Source organism: Drosophila simulans, chromosome 2R, assembly GCF_016746395.2.
Source record: "Drosophila simulans strain w501 chromosome 2R, Prin_Dsim_3.1, whole genome shotgun sequence".
NCBI classification, from domain to species: Eukaryota; Metazoa; Arthropoda; class Insecta; order Diptera; family Drosophilidae; genus Drosophila; species Drosophila simulans.
In genome coordinates, this window is record NC_052521.2 from 21,726,774 (window position 1) to 21,739,493 (window position 12,720).

A 12,720-nucleotide genomic window follows, 5' to 3' on the forward strand; every position below is an offset into this window, starting at 1 on the left:
TGCTTGAAAAAAATACCAAAACATAACGCACATTGCGGTATCAGCTGTTTCCCTCCATAGCTTTGTTGAGTCCATGAAGATCAGAGTTTTAACCATTTTACTGCATTATTCAGAAGCGATTGCCCCAAATGAGCAAAGCTAATAAGAACAAGAATCCCAAGAGGGCCAGTCTGAAGAAGCAACCTTGGCACAAGCGCGGATCAACCTCTGTAATGGCCTCAAATATCTTGTTGCAGCTGGCGGCCGAGGATCCCCAAAAGGACGCTTGTCCTAGTCACACGGTAAGTTGCCTGTTCTATAAATGAAATCCGTTTTTGCGACAATATCAAGCTCGCGTCGGCGGCACGCGCAGTTTCTGTTTTCCCGCGAGTGTTAACCATGTGGTGGTAGGGGCTTCTTTGGGTAGTGCGCAATCGCCAGCGCCCTGCACCCCACATTCCCAGCGAATAGTGAAAAGTTCCAGAAAGACCAGCTCCAGCCAACTGAATCATTGCTGCCGAAATCAGCAAGCCCGAATCCCAGAGGCCAAAGTATCACCTACAACCCACCAAGTATGGAGAAGATCTGGAAGAAGGTGTGCGAGCACCACGATGTGCCCGAGCAGGTGGCCAACGAGTGGTTCGCCCGCATCCAGCAGCACCTGAGCTCCGAGGATCCCGCTCGCGCCTACCACAATTGGGAGGAGATGATGCGGCGCAAGGAGCCGCACCTGGCGGGCGTGGCCAATCCCAACATTGTGCTGGCCGCCTTCTTCCAGTACTACCACTTCGATGGCAACCGCAGCTGTGCGGAGAAGAACTGCGAGGTCTTTGAGGAGTTTTGCAACGATGCCGTCATCGAGGATGTGAGTAGGCGTGCGGTATAACTGAACCTCTATATTCGGCGTGCTTTACCTTGAACAGGACCATGCAAAAAGCCTGGTATGTAATTTGCTGGGGAGAAAGACCCCGGAGAACCAGTTGACTTGGTGCCATGACGACGAGGCCAACTTGCTGCAGGACGTAGACCTGGTGGTCCTAGCGTAAGTATTTGTGCAATCATTGTCCGTATATCTCAAACCCATTTAAACTTCTAAAGTGCTTCGCCGGAGGAGTACAAGCACTATACAACTCTCCTTCGCTCGGAGTACGCCAATCTCGACGATGCCACCTACAAGGCCATGCGCATCAAGGTGCTGGAGACCCTGCTGATGATTCCCTCCATCTACGCCACTGGAGACTACCACGACAAGTACGAAGAGCTAGCCCGCGCCAACATACGCAACGAGATCAGCGAGCTGAAGAAGCAGTAAATCGGAGTTGGAGGACCAGGATGCGACGGGGCTGCTTTGTTTACTGCTGTTGAGTTGTGTACTTACTGGCCGTTTTACCTCGTTTGACTGCAAGGCACTCGTGTATTGGTTGAGCAACCTTCTCTGCCGAACATCTACTTAATTTTACTCCTAAGTGAAGTGTAATCAAAATCATTTTCCTAGTTAGAGTGTACGCCTAGATATATACGTAAGCCCTGTAGACTCCAGCTCAGAATAAAATTGATGTAAATGATGTACCACAAATGCAGTTTTACTCAAAGCACTTAAAGAACCAATGTATTTGAATTCGCAGTAAGTAGGAAAAGTAACAGTAGAAAAACTTTTCCAAAACTATGCTATCACAACTCAATTATTACATTCCATTTTTCCTTATAGATCGCAGCACAAGAAACCTCCACCTCAAACACGAAAATGTCCGCGCAAGCCGTAAGGCGCAAGGGCTTCAAAAAGGTTCGAGGCCCTAAGCCAAAGGTAAGCAACCGAAATATAAATATATTTGTATTACGGCATGCGATACTCCACAGAACGCACCGAAAAGACTAAAGCGCAATGCAATGCAGAAGAAGGCACTTAATCGAGAAATTGTATCCAAGTTCCTAAGCTCTATTAAAAAAAAGTATGCAGTGCATAAGAATCGTCACATCAAGCGCAGGTTGGACTTCCGCAGTAAGGAATCGCCAGCAAAGAAAAACGACCTGCCCAAGCCGAAGTTCTACAATCTGAAGAAGGTAATGCTTTTATAGGTTATGTGTTTCAACAATATAACATTCTGGTCAACCGAACATCAGAATGACAGTGAAGACGAAGGAGAAATCGTCACAGAGTTGGACAGCAGCGATGATGACGACTGCGTGTTGCTGGATACTTCGAACGAATCCATTAGGATTCTAGATGACGAGGATGATGAGCCCAGCACCAGTGACCAGCTACTGAAACAGATAATTATGGATTGCAATGGCGAGGCCGCTTTGCGTATAACGCCGAAAACGGAAAACCCAGTTTTGTACTCCACTATCGGAAAACAGAATTCTTCAGATTCCATCATCAACTTGGACGATACCTTCGAAGCAGTCCCAAGTCTAATTGTTGACAGCAACGACTCTGTTATATTAATTGAAGACACTTCCGGAGAAGATTTCATCCCGATCCCATCGTACTCGCAGCAATTGCGGGAGGGAAAGAAGCAGAAAAGTGCTAGGCTTGCGAAAACGCCCAATAGGAAGACTGCGCGAATTAATGACAGCTTCTTCACCACTGAAGAAAAGAAGAAGCTCGGAGACTATAACACCAACACATTTAATCCCACTGAGGAAGCAGGAGAGACGAGTAATAAGCCGAAAACGAATAAGAGGTTTATTATCATCGATGGTAGCAATGTCGCCTTTGCGTAAGTTTTCTTCTTAAAGCTAACCCTAGACGGACTATTTATTTCATCTTCATTTGACAGCCATGGGAACTCAAACATATTTTCATCGGAGGGAATAAAGTATTGCTTGCAGTATTTCGAGAAAATGGGTCACCAAGCTAAGGCTGTGATTCCAATGTTCAGGAAAAACAACTTCAAGTCTTCGAATCCCGAGCTTCTCGATAAGCTGCACAAGGAAGGCAAGATTGTGTTTACGCCGTGCAAAAACATTCCCGGTCAAATGTCGTCTAGCTACGATGATCGGTGAGCTCCTTAGAAAAACATTTTCTATCTAGAAATGGAAATGCAAAATTCCTTTTTTAGTTTCATTTTGCAGCTGGCATACGAAAAGAATGCTGCCGTGGTTTCCAACGACAACTACAGAGACCTGATTAATGAAAATCCTGCATTTAAATTGATCGTTGAGAATCGAGTCCTTGGTTACTCCTGGTGCGACAACATATTCATTTTACCCAAGGATCCTTACGGCCGCTGGGGACCTACGCTCGACGAAATTTTGAGGTGCTAATGCACTAACCATATATTTGTTTTCAAATTATTCTATAGTTTCGTGTTATTTCTTAAGTTAGAAGTTTTCGTTTAGTTTGGTTGCGGATTTGGTTCTTGATATTATTTTCAATACTCAAGACTTATTACGCATCGTTTACTCATTTTATTTGCATATCATAGTTTTCGACCAGAAAAGTGTTTTCATATGCATATCATAAAATCCTGCAAAATTACGAAATTCATCTATGCTAAGCTAAGTTTTTGACTAGAAAACTTTAATAATATGCAGAATACGTTTGTTTATTTATTTACCCCAATGGGTTTTATAATTTATGCAAAATTAAAGAGTTGTCGAGGCGCAGAGTTTATTTACAAAGACAAAGCTGTACAGTGTCTTGTTTAGTGTATAAATAATAATAAATTTACTTTTTCTCAGAAGCCCAATGCTTAGTTACACCACCGGTGGTTGACCGTTGACCAAAAATACGGTGGTGGTGGTGGACGTGGTAGTTGTGGCCACATTCGCCTCGTAAACCGGCGGTGGTTCGTTAATTCCAACCGCCAAATTGGGATTGCTCGCTTCCAAGGTGGTGGCTATGGTCAGTGTGCTGTCCTGCTTTCGCTCGCTAAAAGCGGCCTCGTCGTACGTGGGCGGCAAATCCAAGGTCTTGGGCAACACACTGACTTCGTCCTGGCTGTTTGAGCACACGTTTCCGACTCCTCCGGAGCCGCCGTTGCAATTGTTCGTCACATTGATCTCCATTTGGCGACGGGCTGGGGAAAAAAGAAATTTAAATGTTAGTGGACAAGGAAACCCCACAGAAACTCTTTAAAAACGGAAGTTAGCAAGTATAACTTTTAAATATGACGTCTAAACCGTTGCGTTCTGTTAACCGGTACCTGCTAGTATTGGTATTCCTTTAAATATAACGTATCATATACCGCCCGTTCTGTTAACCGCTAAATGTTACCCGCTTTTAAGGCAAAAGAAGCAAGTACAGCCTTCCATAGGGGGGTCGGGTGACTAATGATTTTTTCCGAGTCGTAAATGAAATTTAATATAACTTTTTTTATATTGATTAAAAAGCCGTTATATTATTGTAAGAGCACTCAACCCCCTTAAGACAAAGCAACTACGCCCTTGAGCTCTGCTATTGGGTCAGCTGGTCTGACGTCAGGCCAACAGCTGATTGTGCCAACTGAGGCCACCACAGAAGTGGAAGCGCATCAATTTAATTAAAGACTTTGGAATTTCAACACCTACGCGCCGTTGAACTCCGGCGCTACCTGTAGTGCACCATATCGAGTAAGTGAAACTATTGGCAGTCAATGCGAGCGAGCCGCGGCTCACCTTCAGTCAGGTGTGTTTACATAATGGCGCAGACGGAATTACTGAGGTGAAAGTTTAGCTACATGTGAGCGCTGGAAAATGTAAATGGGAAAAATGTAAATGAAAATGCTTGCGGAGATGCAACAGGTTTAGTGGGCTGTATTCGCCAAAAATTACTTAGCGGAGGGCAAAGTTCAAAGTGCCTCAGTGCCTTAGTTCCGCGTAAAACAACGCGCTTAATTTAGGTGAAAGCCCAAAGGTTAATCGGCATTGACACCTGTTGTGTTTGCACACCAGACTAAACTCTCTTCATTATTCAGCCGGAGGAATGCTGTTGCGTCGCGTTCTGGGCTACGGAGTAGTCGGCGCCGGACTGGCGTCTGCCGGCTGGAGCCTGCACACCAACGACTACGATCCCAACTCACTCGGAATCGTCCGGCTGTCGCGATCCGCCGCCGCCGTCGTGGACGTGGCACTCACCTACAAGCGGGAACTTTACTACAGGGAATGGGATAAGGAGACGCCCGAGTACAAGGCGGAAAAGAGCCGAGTCCACAAGATAGCCGCAGAGAAACTGCTTCAGCTGATCTGCATAAACAAGGGTGTCTACATCAAGGTGGGCCAGCACATAGGGGCCTTGGAGTACCTGCTACCCAAGGAGTTTGTGCAGACCATGAAGGTACTTCACTCCGATGCGCCGCAAAACCCCATTGAGGACCTGTATAAGGTAATCCGACAGGATCTGCGCTGCAATCCGGAAGACATCTTCGACAGCTTTGAGAGGGAGCCGCTGGGAACCGCTTCCCTTGCCCAGGTACATAAGGCGCGCCTCAAGACCGGCGAGCTGGTGGCCGTGAAGGTGCAACATCCCTATGTTAAGGGTAACTCCCGCGTTGACATGAAGACCATGGAACTGGCCGTCAATGTGCTGGCGCGGATATTTCCTGACTTCAAGATCCACTGGCTGGTTGAGGAGTCCAAAAAGAACTTGCCGGTCGAACTCGATTTCCTTAACGAGGGACGTAACGCCGAGAAAGTAGCCAAGCAGTTCGAGAAGTACTCGTGGCTTCGGGTGCCCAAGATATACTGGAAATACAGCTCTTCTCGAGTCCTAGTCATGGAGTACCTGGAGGGCGGGCATGTCACGGACTTGGACTACATACGGCGAAACAAAATTGACTCATTTGCGGTGGCCAATCGCATTGGGCAGCTCTACTCCGAGATGATCTTCCGCACCGGCTTCGTACACAGCGATCCGCACCCAGGAAACATCTTGGTAAGGCGCACGCCGAAGAACAGTCTGGAGATAGTTCTGCTGGATCACGGTCTGTACGCAAATCTGACGGACAAGTTTCGGTACGATTATTCCAATCTCTGGCTGAGTATTCTTAATGTGGACCGCAAAGCGATGCGACAACACAGTGAGCAGCTTGGAATTAAGGTATTTACGACGCTTGGGAGGTGGATTTGAACGTAAGCCTTCTAACTTTTCCATTTCTTCGATTCAGGGCGATCTTTACGGTCTTTTCGCATGCATGGTGACGGGACGACCGTGGGAGACGGTGATGCAGGGCCTGACCAAAGTCAAATATTCCAAAGAAGAGGTAAGTTCAGGCAGCAAATTCTTCTCTTGAATTACTCATAGTATATGCTTTGCTTCTGCAGAAGAACACGCTGCAAAACAACACATCCCTGGTGCTGCCGCACATTTCCGACGTATTGGAGCAGGTGGACCGTCAGATGCTGCTCATTCTGAAGACAAACGACTTGATCCGCGGAATTGAGTCCACGCTGCGCACCCAGAACCGGATGACCGCCTTCTGGGTTATGTCCAAGTGCTGTGTTCAATCCTCGTACGCTGAACAGCGAGCCAAACAGTCTGGTACCGGATCCTCGCGAATCCTGTGGCTGCGGGTGCGCGAGCGATGGGAGCTTTTCAAGCTCAACTGCTACTACCTCTACCTGGGACTGATTAATTTTGGTTTCCTCGAAGCTCTCAAGCAGGTTATTTAGACTAAACGGTGTCCCCCAATTAAAAGTACAAAACGAGACAGGAAAGGGAATTTACCTCGTTGTCTCTGCTGGGCGAGATTCCGCGCATTGGCCTCTCGCTTGCGTTTGGCGCTCTTCGGGGAAAGAGTGGATCATTAGCAGGAGCAGGAGACGTCCCATTCCGAATTGGCTTACCATAATCATGGCCAGAGGAAAGGCGATGACGAAGAGGAAGACCAGCACAATGTAAATGACATAGCTGGGGTAAAAGAACATGTATGGATCGTAGCCGCCACCGTTGATCCAAATTGTGACGGGAGTGGTGTTAACGTATTCCCAACCCGAATTCGTACTTCCAGTGGTGTTAAGTGTTCCGTTCGCCACCGTGGTGGAGTCAAAAGGGGTGCTGACCGTCGCGTTTATGGCAGGGGCCATGTTGAACTCGGGTGTTAATTCCTGATTGGAATTGAAAAACTTCTCGAAGACAGCCGTTCTCTGACGAACTGACAGAGCCGACTAACCTGAACTACTGGCCACCGAATTGATAGGACATCCGGGCATGGGTCAGACTCGGGGCTGACAACGGGGAACGCACATATTTGCTTTGTAATCATTAGCTGATAAGGCGACAAAACCAGTGTCGAGCCAGGGCTTTGTTTTTTGTTCGCATTCGCAATTTATCTAATGAGGCGATATGATAAATGTGCGCAAATAGATATATGTTCGAACGCACGCATACATATATGCATATATATATTAATGTCGCCCTTGATTTATGGCGGCCGGGAACTCTTGCTCTCCCTCATCTCGAGAACGAGTTCAGTGGCCCAACCAGGGCAAATATTTATGTTTGCCCTCCTCAAATGCCCGAAGAACTCACCTTGCTCCTGCTTCGGGCGCAGCGACATTGAGTACGAGCGACAGGCAATCAGAAGCACCTGGAAAACGACACTGGGCAGTGCGGGATAAACAGGCGGCTCTGAGGGGAATACTCACTCGCAGGAGGAAGAGCAGGAAGCTGAGGGCGCACAGGACCAGGAGCACGACGCCCAGATTATCCATTTCGGTTAAATGACCCGCAAGATGACCCACCGAATGAGTTGTTTTGGCCAAAAACGGAATCCGTGATTCACTCTAAAGCCCCGGGCACATGTCAAAGCGATAAGATATGTAAGATATGGCGAGTGGCCCGAACTCTGATTACATTTTAAGCAGTTGATGGACTTTTTACCACCTTTGTCTCCGGCCGCAGGGGATCCCTTCCAGACTAATGAGCGAACTGGGCCCACTGGCAGCCGCTCTCCAAATGGCCAATTCCCGGGGTGAGCAGGCCCAGTTATCTCGGCCAGATTGCATTTATGTTTGTGCCGGCCGTTATCTCCTCCGGATTCTGTCCGTCAGTCACTTGTTAACGGCTAATTGAAGCTAATCTCATGATCGTTGGCTTTGTGCATCCTCGAATCGCGGGCAGGGAACGACCCTTGACCCTGGCCCCCTAACCCCTGTCCAAACACCGTGGCAAGCAAACAATTCGCAGACACGGGGCTTCTTTTCCAACACAAATATATATTTCCAATGTTTCTCCTTGATTTGAAATCAGTGAACGAACGAAAAGCATCACACTAAAATTCTTACATACTTAAGCACTAACAACATATAGACCCTTTACACAGATTAGGGATAAATATTTCATTGAATTTTCAATTAGTTGTGTTGTCAGATTACGACGAGCTGCATAATCCCAATGAATTCGATTTGGCTTGCACTCACTGCAACTCGATAACATTCATATTTGAATATGAGATTGGTTTGGATTGGCACAATTCGTTTTGGTTTCTCATTGTTTCATTGTTCCATATGTGGTTTATGTTCACTGATAATCGCCATCGCCGGAACACTTCTGGTTTTCAATTGAGCTTCCGCTGCCTCGGAATTGAATTGAATTGAAATTGCAATTGCCAATTAATTTATTTGCGATTTGTTGACCAGTTCGTCACGCTCGCCAACTATCCACGTTTGCACAATGCCACTACACACACACACACACACACACACATGGGCCACATATTGCGTATTTATGCAGGATATATGGCAGCGGAGGCTTCCTGTTAGCCAACTGCTTTATTTGCATCGAACTTAATTGAAAACAAAATGAGAAATAAGAAAATAAACGCAACGCAAACACCAGCGGCGCTGTGTCCGCGTACAAATGGCAGCCACTGTGCTAGGTGTCAGTTGCAATTAATGGGCTCCGACCTGGCCGTTGTTAAACTTTAATTAGCTGCAGTGTGCGGACTCCTGATTGGGCGGGAATCCCCGCCTGCCAGCGCGTCACCTGTGCAAATAGAAATGTTGAAAGGTAAATAAGGGCGGGCAATTGTTTACTCTGCGGCTGAGTGGGAGGAGTGTGCACATGTATGCCCACTCTCGCATAAGAATCACACAAATTATTTAAATTTTTATGCACGCTCTGTGCTCATGAAGAATTCATAGACCCTGCCCTCCGCTCCTGTTGGCTTTTTGTGGCTTTGTGCCAGGCTGCTCCTTGGAAATGCCACCCACGCCCAGGAGGCTACAACTTTTGTCAAGTTCCGCACACACGAAATAAATCCAGGTTGACATTTTAATTAATTTATCCCCCGACTATGTCTTGTTAATAGTTTTGTATTTGCAATGTAAACCCAAAGTGCCAGCCGACCAAGACCTTTATCAACTGGATACATATGAATCCGCCCACGCACGAGGTGAAAGTGGGTGGAAGTTGTAGCACAAATCAATTTGCATGCGCACAGAACTTTCCAACTTTCACCAACGAGCCAGGCACCTTCCTTAAAATCCAAGCTGGGTATGCACGCCCTATGTCAGTTATATAAATCATATATCAAATATATATAATCTAGTAAGTATATAAAGTAGGTGCCTCTGATAACTACATAATAAAAACTAATGCCAGGCCAAAAAATTAATCTCAGCTGAGCATAATTAAAAACTCTAGCTCCCCACTTTTCCCCCATTTGGTGTCAGCAACAGGCTGGAGATAGCATTTCACCTGTCAGCCTGTCAGCACGTACATGCATACATACATATATGTTGATTTGTGCCAAGTTGGCTCCCCCAAGATTAAAGGCGCTCCCAGAATTTAATTTAAGGTATCTGGGAGTCGAATCTGCGGCATGTGAGTACCAAATTTGAATTTCAAATTTATGAAACTGCAGTGGAGGAGGCTGTGCCTTCGAGCAGAGCAGTTCCCTCAAATCTGAGGCACTTGCTCGATGCCCCAACAATTAGATAGCATACTTTTCGGGGCAGCCAAAAGGGGGAGGCTGAGTCCTTTCGTCTCGCCACTTTTATGTGGTGTAGGCCACTTTCGAGGGCCAGTGTCGAGTGTGGAAGGTTGCTCAGCTGGAATCGAGTTGTTGGCACAATTAGTGGGGGCGTGAAGGGGCGTGGCCGTTGGCGGCTTTCATTATCGAAACGTGCTTTCACTTTGTCAATGGATGTCGGGCGAAATTAATTGCCGGCGGGCGGGAAAAAGCCGCCCCAGCGATTGCAGAAAAGTTTTGTTTGAATAATTTCATTAAGATTAATTTTGGCAACAAAGGATCTGGAAAATTATAATTTATAATTAGCAGCCAGCAAAGCGGTTCTGTTTGCTTTTCGCCCTGCTTACGGAGATTTTATTGAAAATTTTAATTATGATTTTGTGTGCGCTGGCTCGTGTTTTTGTTTTTGTTTTTATTTTTATTTTTGTGTGTTTCGAGTTCGGCCGAAAAGTTTCCTCTACATGGGCAATAAATGAGGTTTTCCTGCCGCAGAAACAAATTAAACTGGAGTCGAACGCAGGGCGAGGTCAGTGGAAAACGCTGGACAATAAAGTTTAATGAATTACATTTCACTCGGCGGCGGCGCAGGACGAGCGGAAGGACGAGCCAGCTGCTGGTAATCCTTGGACAAACAGCCAGCGAAGGCGGAGCAGAAAGTCGAAAGGAAATGAAAATATGTCGACGGAAATGAGCATTGACGCCGTTGTCGTGACCCAGACATCCACTTTCGGGGTCCCTTCTTCCTTCGGTCAAGTCACATGCGCTGATTTCTCGGCCGGGCGGTGGGTCCGTCGCCCAGGCTGCCATTTCATCATTGTCAACGGCCGCAGAACATCGAACAAACAATAAATATTGTAAACAATTTGTTTGGCCTGGCTGGGGAAATAGAAAGCCATGGCAAATATTTGCCCACGCCCGAGGCAGGCCGAAGCGGAAATCGTTTCCTCCAAGGAGCCCAGGACGCGGGGTCCGGAAAACCGAGGGCGGGGCGCCGTGGAGTGGAGGCCCCCATAAGCCCTTCGGGGCAATAAATTATCATCATCAGCAAATGGCAATGTGGTTCATCCTGTCGCCGCTGCTTCCCCAACAGACGCGCACAATTTCCAATTGCCATCCGGCCGTGCGATTTCCCATTCCCAGCCGAGTCCGCGTCCCAATCCCTATCGGAGTGCCAGTGCCCCAAGTCGGGGACTGCGTCCTGCCACGTAGGTAATGCGGCATTAATTAAATCAAGCATCATTAAGCGGGGCGTGGCTGTGGGCGTGCTGCGGCCGGGCTCTAATGGCAATTGCATTCGGATTTGCAGCGCACCGTGGTTAGGAGCACTTTGGACCAGCTAAACTGGCAATCGCAGACCGCAGGAAAAGTTTGATTTGGGTGCTGGGGTTCATTAAGTGGGGAACCACTTGGAGCAGAACACGAAATAGTTTTCCAGTTTCAGGTCGATAAGGTACAGCCATTTGTATTAAAGCATTTTCCACCGATTAGATTAAGTTTCATACCTTAATACTTGCTTTTACATGTTTTCCTGTGGATCCACAAAGTGCAGGTGTTTTTATTGGATGGTAATGAAATTGCACCAGCGTCCGAATGGGAAATTGAAATAAAAGCCGGCCCACAAAATGTTTTAGCTCTGTGGGCATTGCGTAAAATTTCATTTGCAGAGCGGTTTTATGGCTGGCGCTTCCATCTAACTGCTTTTAGTGGGCAGTGGGAATGGGATGCCCGATGGGCCATGTCGGACAACCTAAGGTAAAATGAGTTTTCAATAAAGCCCACTGCCCGTGGGCACAAACTGCATAAGTAGCTCGCACGGGCAGGGCGCCGAAAGCCATGTTTTTGGGCAAGCGTCCTTTTTAGTGCATTGTCTTCTGTCCAAGCGAAATGCCAGCGGAGCCTGGCAAATGGCCAACAGCTGGCGCAGCTCTGGGTGCTGCTCCTTCGGGGAGCTTCGGGGAGGTGTTGGCCAACACCAAATGCACTTGATGTGTTGGCACGGCCACTCCCTCGCATTCGAGCACACTCACTTGGCCACATGCTGCACTCGAAAAAGTTCGTGCTTCTAACTTGATCTGTCAAATGAGTACCAACCCAACAAACATTTTCAGCACCAGATGCAATCCGTGTGGATACTCTTTACATTTTCTAGAGAAAATTTGTTTTCATTTGTTTTCAAGTTTATAACACGACGTTGACTTAGCATCGGGATCAGCCTCTTCTCGCAGTGCATCATTGTAGACACTAAGCCTCCGGGGCTTAGACGGTAGGCTTTGGATGCTTTGGCTGCCAGCGAGCAGCGGAGCATGGCCATGGGATGGCAGTGGGGATGGTGGGGATGGTGGGGATGGTGGGGGTGGTGGGGGTGGTGGGGGTGGTGGGGGTATTGGGGATTGGCGGGCGAGGAGCATCCTATTTATTGCCACCGCTTGTAGCAGTCATTACTCACTCGGCAGGACTGGCTCTTTAAATTTCATTTCGTAAATGTAATTCGATTTAAGTTCCGCTCTCGACTTGCCATTTTTGCCGCTTGCCATTCTGATGGCAATGCATTTTTCATAGTTTCAGCCTGGCTTTTGAGCCCTTTGTTGGACTGCATTTCAATTGAATGGGCGGCTAACAAAAAGTCCTGCAAAATAAAACGAATGCAGCATGGAAAGTTTAATTCGGAAAAAGCGGGGGAAACAAACGGAAGTGCATGTTTTGCATATTGCTTTGAGCCCTCAACAAATATGGAAAATTTCCTGCTGTCGGTGAAAGTGTGTGTGTCTGTCTGCCTGTGTGTGTGTGAGTGTGTGTGTGTGGGAAAATCAAATTTGCCGGCCCTCAGCTTCCGAATCTCCTGGCTGCC

General features: G+C 47.3%; 5 protein-coding genes across 7 annotated transcripts in view; 3 read left to right on the plus strand and 2 right to left on the minus strand.

Annotated features, from left to right (window-relative positions):
• Nucleotides 1–3,665, plus strand: LOC6736101. Its single transcript, XM_016168911.3, has 6 exons — nucleotides 1–281; nucleotides 1,688–1,783; nucleotides 1,837–2,040; nucleotides 2,101–2,699; nucleotides 2,760–2,981; nucleotides 3,042–3,665. The coding sequence occupies exons 1-6, from the start codon at nucleotides 129–131 to the stop codon at nucleotides 3,244–3,246; spliced, it is 1,479 nt and encodes a 492-aa protein (XP_016029492.1). The 5' UTR covers nucleotides 1–128; the 3' UTR covers nucleotides 3,247–3,665.
• LOC6736100 lies at nucleotides 380–1,548 on the plus strand. Its single transcript, XM_016168910.3, has 3 exons — nucleotides 380–844; nucleotides 903–1,021; nucleotides 1,078–1,548. Exons 1-3 carry the CDS (start codon nucleotides 554–556, stop codon nucleotides 1,289–1,291), a joined length of 624 nt encoding a protein of 207 aa, XP_016029493.1. The 5' UTR covers nucleotides 380–553; the 3' UTR covers nucleotides 1,292–1,548.
• LOC6736102 lies at nucleotides 3,310–7,958 on the minus strand. Of its 2 annotated transcripts, XM_039291833.2 has the most exons (4): nucleotides 7,754–7,958; nucleotides 7,546–7,683; nucleotides 7,430–7,487; nucleotides 3,310–4,001 (listed from the first exon to the last, which is right to left on the minus strand). In XM_039291833.2, exons 2-4 carry the CDS (start codon nucleotides 7,609–7,611, stop codon nucleotides 3,679–3,681), a joined length of 447 nt encoding a protein of 148 aa, XP_039147767.1. In that variant the 5' UTR covers nucleotides 7,612–7,683; nucleotides 7,754–7,958; the 3' UTR covers nucleotides 3,310–3,678. The 2 variants fall into 2 exon arrangements, with proteins under 2 accessions (XP_039147767.1, XP_002083003.1); XM_002082967.4 differs by lacking the exons at nucleotides 7,430–7,487; nucleotides 7,546–7,683; nucleotides 7,754–7,958 and adding exons at nucleotides 6,626–6,683; nucleotides 6,745–7,259.
• The window catches only part of LOC6736105 (induced during hyphae development protein 1), a 27,417-nt gene continuing 18,633 nt past the window's right edge, over nucleotides 3,937–12,720 (minus strand). Inside the window, exon 8 of one of the 2 annotated variants that reach the window (XM_039291831.2) lies at nucleotides 3,937–4,001. The gene's annotated coding sequence lies outside the window, so the exon portion shown is untranslated. Of the gene's footprint in view, nucleotides 4,002–8,095; nucleotides 8,885–12,720 lie in introns of those variants that run through there. The other variant, XM_016181213.2, reaches the window with a different exon arrangement.
• Nucleotides 4,396–6,620, plus strand: LOC6736103 (aarF domain-containing kinase 1). Its single transcript, XM_016168912.3, has 4 exons — nucleotides 4,396–4,533; nucleotides 4,878–5,998; nucleotides 6,066–6,161; nucleotides 6,223–6,620. Exons 2-4 carry the CDS (start codon nucleotides 4,886–4,888, stop codon nucleotides 6,568–6,570), a joined length of 1,557 nt encoding a protein of 518 aa, XP_016029496.1. The 5' UTR covers nucleotides 4,396–4,533; nucleotides 4,878–4,885; the 3' UTR covers nucleotides 6,571–6,620.

Bases quoted from the DNA above. Each gene is read 5' to 3' on its own strand.
- LOC6736101 (XM_016168911.3), top strand. From the start codon at position 129: ATGAGCAAAGCTAATAAGAACAAGAATCCCAAGAGGGCCAGTCTGAAG. The intron at 1,784-1,836 runs GTAAGCAACCGA...GATACTCCACAG, and splicing joins TTCGAGGCCCTAAGCCAAAG to AACGCACCGAAAAGACTAAA. The intron at 2,041-2,100 runs GTAATGCTTTTA...ACCGAACATCAG, and splicing joins AGTTCTACAATCTGAAGAAG to AATGACAGTGAAGACGAAGG.
- LOC6736100 (XM_016168910.3), top strand. From the start codon at position 554: ATGGAGAAGATCTGGAAGAAGGTGTGCGAGCACCACGATGTGCCCGAG. The intron at 845-902 runs GTGAGTAGGCGT...TACCTTGAACAG, and splicing joins ACGATGCCGTCATCGAGGAT to GACCATGCAAAAAGCCTGGT. The intron at 1,022-1,077 runs GTAAGTATTTGT...AAACTTCTAAAG, and splicing joins GTAGACCTGGTGGTCCTAGC to TGCTTCGCCGGAGGAGTACA.
- LOC6736103 (XM_016168912.3), top strand. From the start codon at position 4,886: ATGCTGTTGCGTCGCGTTCTGGGCTACGGAGTAGTCGGCGCCGGACTG. The intron at 5,999-6,065 runs GTATTTACGACG...TCTTCGATTCAG, and splicing joins GTGAGCAGCTTGGAATTAAG to GGCGATCTTTACGGTCTTTT. The intron at 6,162-6,222 runs GTAAGTTCAGGC...TTGCTTCTGCAG, and splicing joins TCAAATATTCCAAAGAAGAG to AAGAACACGCTGCAAAACAA.
- LOC6736102 (XM_002082967.4), bottom strand. From the start codon at position 6,984: ATGGCCCCTGCCATAAACGCGACGGTCAGCACCCCTTTTGACTCCACC. The intron at 6,684-6,744 runs GTAAGCCAATTC...CTTTCCCCGAAG, and splicing joins TTCCTCTGGCCATGATTATG to AGCGCCAAACGCAAGCGAGA. The intron at 4,002-6,625 runs GTAAATTCCCTT...TTTTTTCCCCAG, and splicing joins CGCCCAGCAGAGACAACGAG to CCCGTCGCCAAATGGAGATC.